The sequence below is a fragment of the Arctopsyche grandis genome, chromosome 5 (assembly GCF_051622035.1).
Source record: "Arctopsyche grandis isolate Sample6627 chromosome 5, ASM5162203v2, whole genome shotgun sequence".
In the NCBI taxonomy this organism is placed as follows: domain Eukaryota; kingdom Metazoa; phylum Arthropoda; class Insecta; order Trichoptera; family Hydropsychidae; genus Arctopsyche; species Arctopsyche grandis.
In genome coordinates, this window is record NC_135359.1 from 31685625 (window position 1) to 31694073 (window position 8449).

The following is an 8449-nucleotide window of genomic DNA, read 5'->3' on the forward strand; positions in this document are numbered from 1 at the left end:
ATAAACTCAATATAAATTTAAAATTTAAGAACAAAATCAAAAGCAAGGGTCGTCCCAAAAAAAAAAAAAACCAAGCAAAAATTTAATCGAAAATTAAAAAATAAAAAGGTAAAATTGCCATTTTTTGGTAAACGGACTACTAGTCATATGTCACAGGACAACTGGTCGCTCTAGATCGGTCACACGTGATCATCCGTCACACTAAAACTGGTCACGAGAAAACTGGTCACACCCTAATCTAATAATTTACTAGTTGTATTACTCGGCTTCGCTCGGTATGTGTAATATAAACCGCTTAAACATGACTAATCTAATAGTAACCATTTTATTAAATTCATTTGAATACTCATTTGTTTTTTTTTTTATTAAATTGACTCTCACTGCGCCCCCGGAGACTTCAAATCCTGTGAATCGAAAAAAATCGAATGTGTTCTTCCGAATCAACCAATGTTACATAAATACAAAGTCTCTTTCGAAATTATATATTAGACTAGCTATTTGTAATATAAAGTAGGATAATTACAAAAAGCAAAAAAATAAAAATAACTCCAATAAAAATAAAAATATATTGTCTCTTTCGAAATTATATGTATATACCAGAATCCGGCGGCTGCGAATTCTCGTATATATGTTACACCGAATCCGTGAAATTGTCTATGACACGCATTCGGCAAGAGAATTGCCGAATGCGTGAAAAATGCAAGCACGTTGCCCAGTTCACGGTTTCGGCAAATTCTTTGCCGAATGCGTGAACTGGACAGCGTGTAATATTATAACCAAGTGTCAAAGTGACAGCTGAATGAGGATGTTTAATTTACATATTATTATGTATAATATGACTACATACATATGTTTCGATCATCTCATATGACTTGTACATAAATTAATGCTATTTTTATACATTTTGATCAATATTTTAAGTCGGAATTTTATACCTTTTGAAGAATCAGTATTATATTATAAATATTTTATTTCATTACACATGTCCCAGAACATAGCTCTCGGCTTCACCGACCAGACCAAATGTATAAAAACGTGAACGACTAAGAAATCACCGGGTGTGAAACGCTTAATCTAACTGCATATATCTCTCCGGAGTCCGGAGATACATTTTCCGAAGGACCAAAACAGCCCTGCGTGACCTGAGCCATAGAACACTTTGTATTTTAACAAGCTCATAGTCACCTCTCACTCATTGGTTTAACTTAAAAACATTTTTTGGACAGGGGACTATTACAGACAAACACTCTTTGAAGTCTTTGAGAATGGGCTAAAAATGTACCTTAAATTTAAACAATAAGTCACTATTAATAGTTTTTTGGGCTTTTATTATTTCTTTTACACAAAAATACAATGGAGCTGACTGTGTGTTCATACATAGTAAATAATTTTTACATGATATAAATTAATATTAAAAATTTTAACAACTTTTCTCACCGTCACAGATAGAATTTGCTCATATTTAAATTTAGCGCATTTCACAGGAGTTGTGACCACTAGAAATTATGTACTATATGCATTTCAATTATAATTGATAGTAGTAGTAGATTTATGTAAAGTTCTAAAAAACAACACCGGAGCGCTGCTGTCTATTTGCCGACTCCATGCTTTGAGCAGACAAATTCGCCAAAAAATTTGCCAAATCCGTGAACTGGGCAACATGCTTGCATTTTTCACGTATTCGGCAATTCTCTTGCCGAATGCGTGTAATAGACAATTTCACGGATTCGGTGTAACATATACATATAATTTCGGACTTCAAATCCTTTGAATCGAAAATAATCGAATCGGAAAAAAAAATAAATTGAATTTTGTGTTCCCAACCAACAAACAACCAATGTTACACACATACATATATGCAAAGTCTCTTTCCAAATTATATATCAGATTAATCTGAAATCCTAATTCTTATAATCTTCTTATGTACTATGTATGTACAAATAACCAATAAATCGTCGATACTGTATGTACAAATAGCCACATCCTTAAAAATTTGGGCCCTTCGAGAATGGTCCGTGATGCTTTGCATCAATCTGTGCAATGGTAGCTACGCCGCCGGCCAAAGAACCGCGGTTTGCCGACCCCAGGCTTAGAATGAGTTTTATATTTACCATAATTACATATATCAATTTTATTCAATAAATAAAATTATTACATTTAAAATAAATAAAACAAGTAAGCCAAATAATAGATGTGTATTCAATTTTCAATTGTCATTTCATTTAAAATTATTTAAATAAACTGCAATGAGAAGAAATGACATGAAAGGGGGGCACCAGAAACATCATGGCACGTATGCAGCCAAAATGTAAGAATATTTATATATTAACAGTATTTATAACAATAACAATTTTTTTTTTATATTTATCCCAGTATGCATTTTATTGTGACCTGAGGGTAGATTTTAGAGTAAATGATTTTAAACAAATTTCACACTTAGGCTTTTACCCGGTGTGAGTTCTGAAATGTCCCACAAGTGCATTTTTTCGAATAAATGATTTTAAACAAATATCACATTTGTATGGTTTTATGTCAGCATGCGATTTTTTATGTGTCTCAAGGCTATATTTGTGAATAAATGATTTTCGGCAAATTTCACACCTGTAAGGCTTTTCCCCCGTGTGAGATCTCAAATGAGATACAAGCTTTTTTTTATAAATAAATGATTTTAAACAAATTTCACATTTGTGTGGTTTTATCCCAGCATGCAATTTTTTATGTCTCTCGAGGCTAGATTTTAGAGTAAATGATTTTAGACAAATTTCACACTTGTAATGCTTTTCACCCGTGTGAGATATCAAATGTGACACAAGTTCATCTTTACGAACATATGATTTTAAACAAATGTCACATGTATGTGGTTTTATCCCAGAATGCAATTTTTCATGTGACACCAGGGTAGATTTTCGAGAAAATAATTTGAAACAAATTTTACATTTGTGTGGTTTTATCTGAGCATGCAATTGTTTATGTCTCTCGAGGTAATGTTTTTGAGTAAATGATTTTAGACAGATTTCACACCTGTAAGGCTTTTCCCCCGTGTGAGTTCTCAAATGTGACACAACTTGATCTTTACGAACATATGATTTTAAACAAATGTCACATTTGTGTGGTTTTATTCCAGCATGCGATTTTTTATGTGTATCGAGGATAAATTTTCGAGTAAATGATTTTAGACAAATTTCACATTTGTAAGGCTTTTCCCCCGTGTGAGATCTTAAATGAGTTACAAGTGTACCTTTTCGAATAAATGATTTTAAACAAATGTCACATTTGTGTGGTTTAATTCCAGTATGCAATTTTTTATGTGTCTCCAGGTTAGATTTTTCAGTAAATGATTTTAGACAAATTTCGCACATGTATGGCTTTTTCCCCATGTGAGATCTCAAATGATTCACAAGTGCATTTTTTCGAATATATGATTTTAAACAAATGTCACATGGAAACCGCTTTTCTCCAGGGTGAGATCTTTTGTGTAAAATAAGTTCAGATTCACTGGGAAATGGCTTTAAGCAAATTTCACTATTCTTTCGGTGAATTGTTGGTAGTGAAGGCTCATCGTCCCATATTAGATCTTCCAAGAAAACTTCTTCAGTCTTGATGTTCAAGCAATCAGCTAACCTCAGTTGAGACGTTTCGTGGCTTCGAAAACAAGCCTTTCGAAAGCTGATCAACGATTCGAGATTGGTGTTACACGAAAGACACACCGTGTCTGGCAACCCATCGCCTCTTTTAACCTGCAGATGAAATGAAAAAAACAATAGGATTGAGCGGTGAGAAGAGTTGGGAGAACCAATTGGGTCCACAACAGTATTGTAACCTGTAACCAGTAACCTACATAAATCTGACAGCCGGTCCGAATGCGTTGCTCCAGACGCTCTGGATGAGGACCTGGTCTCTGGAAGATGGAGACGGAAGACTCGGCCGGAGCTGATCCAAGACAAAGCCTGCACTCCATCGTGGCTGTATTTAACTGTGACAGCAATTTCCGCGTTCACACAAAAGACATCAACGAATGTTATTTAGTGGATCTAGAAATATCGTGAATCGTACGCATGAGAGCGTTTGCACCCGCGATATATACCTGGTTTACAGCCAGTACATGTTTCACAACAATAGCAAAGTCTTACGATGGCATAATCATCGCTCTTGTACAAACATGCAGAATGAATCTCAACAACGTCCCATTTGGCTATTCCAGAAAAAAGAATTCATCGCTCCGAAGCTGAGGAACGAGCTTCTTTGTACATATATGCTAATTACTATTGTAACAAGTGAACATAAATAAAGGATCCTCTTACTAACACAATCAGTGTTTTCATAGACCTTCCCGCGGCACATTTACCGCCGCGGTGAATTAAGATTAAACTGTGATTTGACATTCGAACTGTCAAAGTGAAATGAACGCAAAAGCGATTGCCAACCTTCAGCGTCAGATGAGCTGACTCTGACTCTGATGAGATGCCCGCGAACTCCTCGTGAAGACCACAACCAACGGCCACGAGGGCTTTTGGCTCGAACATATGTCGAGTCGATAATAATAAAAATTTCGTAAATAAAAAGAATATTTTTGTTTGTGTGACCAGTTATCATACGATCAATTTTAATTTTTTGGGTGTGACCGATTTTAGGGTGTGACCAGTTTTCTCGTGACCAGTCTTAATGTGACGGGTGATCACGTGAGATCGATCTAGAGCTACCGGTTGTCCTGTGACCGGTTTAAATTTGACTAGTAGTCCGTTTACCCTATATATGGCACGGTTCGGTGATTACTGGTCACAAATTACTCGTCAAAAAGTCACTAAAATCTCTATAACGGAACATCTGGCAGCCGAAAAGTCCATCATACTAACAATAACTATCATAGTGTAGGAATCTCGCCGTCGTCATCGTCATCGAAACCTTCGAGAATATTCCGCAACAACAAAATACATCGAGCGGAACAGCATCAAGCATTCCAGAAAATACTACGCCTCGACGAAAGCAAATTCCCCTTGTACGCATCAATAACTAAATGCTCGTACAACCACTTCCATCAAGCATTCCAGAAAATTCGACGCCTCGACGAAAACAAAATTCCTTTCGTACGCATCAATAAACTAAATGCTCGTACGACCACTTCCATCAAGCATTCCAGAAAATTCGACGCCTCGACGAAAACAAAATTCCTTTCGTACGCATCAATAAACTAAATGCTCGTACGACCACTTCCATCAAGCATTCCAGAAAATTCGACGCCTCGACGAAAACAAAATTCCTCTCGTACGCGTCAATAACCACTTCCATCAAGCATTCCAGAAAATTCGACGCCTCGACGAAAACAAAATTCCTTTCGTACGCGTCAATAACCACTTCCACCAAGCATTCCAAAAACACTATAAAAGGAGGTACAACCCAAACAACGTCAGTCGACCCACAACAGCAAGCGTCGACACACAGCACCAGACCAGTCGACCCAGAGCAGCAAGCGTCGACACACAGCAGCAGACCAGTCAACATACAGCTCCTGACCAGCCACCACTACACTACGCGGACTTGGAAGATCAACCAGCCGGACGAGCCAGCAACACACTGCCGTATCCAGAGACCTTCCGTACATAGCTGAATGCTGAGCCAGCGACACTCTACCATATCCAGAGACCGCTGAACGACATACTTTTGCCCACAAATACCATACCTTTGTACAACCATAGGCAAACAATAAAACTTTATAAAACTAGCACAACAGTGTTTCGTTAGGCCGGGATACGGTCAACACACATGTAACCCGCCTACATTGGTACTACCCCGACGTGATCTACGCAACCTTCTGATCATCCAACAGCGCTGTCAACACATCGCTACCCCGCCTACATTGGTGACCCCATCTTTGAACCACACAACAGTGTTTCGTTAGGCCGGGATACGGTCAACACATCGTACCCCGCCTACAATAGTAACGAGAACTTGAGTGCCAAATATTGTGTATTCGCGATTTTCATGACAAAAATTGTCTTTGTGACCACCTCAATGTGACGAATAGTCCAATTACCGAAGACATCGGGGGCGCTGGGGACAAAGGCGTCGGGGCGTCGGCGATGCACAAAACGTAATTCGTAATCACTATGTAATTCGTCATTCGTAATTTGTAATTCGTGCATCAATTTCTTTCCGAAACCAGTCGATTCAATATCTTTAACTTTATTTTTATTCGAGTTTCAATTGCTTTTCGAAACAACCCGTTGAAATCAACGGGCCCAACACTAGTTTTTCATAGTTGCAGCTTCCCCTCGCATTTGATCGTCCTAATGGCGTGCAGCGAATTCTTTGGCAAACACGAAGATCGAGTGGAGGAAATTATCGAAGCAATTTGACTTTGAAGTCATCGAAGCAATCCTGAAGTATTGTTACACAGGAGAAATAAGTACGAGTTCATAAACATTCAAAATAATCTGTAGGCATATAGTACAACTGAAATGATCTCATCAGGTCACTGCGACACATATCCAGGAAAGTAATTAACGCATGGCACACGCTCGCCTCGTCAAAAGGTCGACACGTGTTTCTATACACGTGTCTTGGAAACAAAGGAAGAACTCACTGAACCCATAAAAACCACGAACTACGTCCAGGCGTATGAACCCATAAAACTCTCGTCCTGAGAACACGTGCCCTGGAGAACAAAGAGATCTTTTGCACACGCCACGCTTAGAACTTCCATATATAAAGCAACGCAGCAACCTCCACCGGCAGAGTGAGCCTCTGGAGTTCAAACAGATCACTTCTCCGAAGAAACCTCTTCGTACATACAATAACCATTGTACCAATTGAACGAAAATAAACGATCCTCTTTCAAACTCAACTGAATTTCCATAGGCCGGGAAACGGTCGAAACCTTTCACTCGACCACCTGTTCTATAAATCAATTCAAAATGCGCTTTTTCTTTTCTTTTTTAAATATAATTTTAGACATAGGAGAAAAACACCGCAGAAAATTGTTGGAGCTAGCCAATCTACTCGAAGTGATAATTCCACCGCAATTTAAAACAGTCAATATGTCCAATTGTCTGAAAGTTTTGAAACAAACTGAAGATCTCGAATTGAAGACGAGGGCAATGGATTTGAATCTGGATAATTTCGAGACGGTGAGTGTTGATTATATAAAAAAAAATATGTCACTTTGTTATTTTTCAATTCCACTTCTGATTCATTTGTACAAAACCATAGATCTAGAATATACTAGATCCGCCCTCACGTGTTATACTTGTCTCCCTTTTGGCGCATGCACAGTCCCTCTTAGTAGGTAGGTAGGTACCGCTGCGTCGTAGGGAAAAAAACCCAACTTCCCCGCTAGTTAAACCCCCCGCACCCCTCAGTTAGTGAAGACAAGATATCCGACCAAAATAACACGTCTGGGCCAATGTATTATACATCAATGTACAAAACACAAGATTTTCTCAAGCTGACAGTCTCCAACGTGATCGAAATCTTGAAATCGGACTATTTGGTCGTGCCTTCCGAAGAAGACGTATTCTATGCTGTGAAATGGTGGGTAAAAATTATAACGATGCAAACCGTAAAAATGAATTGGCACGGCTGATGAGATCCTTGAGGTTATCCTTGCTCTCGGTGGAGGAATGAATGTTTCGAATAATGTGTTTTATTTTCAGTTTCTCGTCAGTAAAGTAATGCCGTTCTGTAATTCGTGTGCACAGTGTATGACCACCATTGGCCAAGAAATTGTAGACAAGGATAATAAATCTTCCATCTGAAAAGAGACCCCTCGTGGAAAAAAATAGCACTGGTTGGAAAATAAATGTAGTACTCTTTGTAATATTCGAATTTTTAATGCATCTGCCTTGTATGTAAATGTTTGAATAAATACATATGCAACTTTTCAAAATATATTTTTTTCTGTGAATATTTAATGTATTTTTATCGTTTCATTATTAGCCATTCAGCTACTTTTTACATAAATAAATACTATTATCCAAGTGAGCTGATCAATAAGTGAATGGCCAAAGTCAAAAACATACATACATACATATATTTCATATCTTTAAATCATAATTGTACAAAATTAATACAAAAGTGTATTCAATTCAATTGAATTCAGGAATTTTTGTATTTCATTTCTTGTAAAATAAAACGATTTTAAATATTTTTCAATAATAAAAAATAAAGAAAAACACATACTCCATTGTAAGTTATCAAAAATTGTATTGTATACATATTTCTGAAGATTTAAGCGGCATTAAAATTGAACATTAACGTCAAACCAGTGCCTCTCAAATATTTTTCACACGTTTCGTCAGTTAAATAATACTTTTCATCGAATTCTCAATTATCCGTTATTTTCCATTATTCATTAACTGATAGTTACTGAATTATTTTAACAAATTACTCTGAAAATTTTTATTTAATTTTGAAATTTGATTTCGAACAAAATAGCGTTAATTTATATATAAAG

General features: G+C 37.0%; 1 protein-coding gene across 1 annotated transcript; it reads right to left on the reverse strand.

Annotated features, from left to right (window-relative positions):
• Window positions 1–2179: 2179 nt before the first annotated feature.
• On the reverse strand, window positions 2180–4403 carry LOC143911902 (uncharacterized). The gene is made up of 2 exons (XM_077430994.1): window positions 3839–4403; window positions 2180–3737 (listed from the first exon to the last, which is right to left on the reverse strand). Exons 1-2 carry the CDS (start codon window positions 3956–3958, stop codon window positions 2445–2447), a joined length of 1413 nt encoding a protein of 470 aa, XP_077287120.1. The 5' UTR covers window positions 3959–4403; the 3' UTR covers window positions 2180–2444.
• Window positions 4404–8449: the final 4046 nt, after the last annotated feature.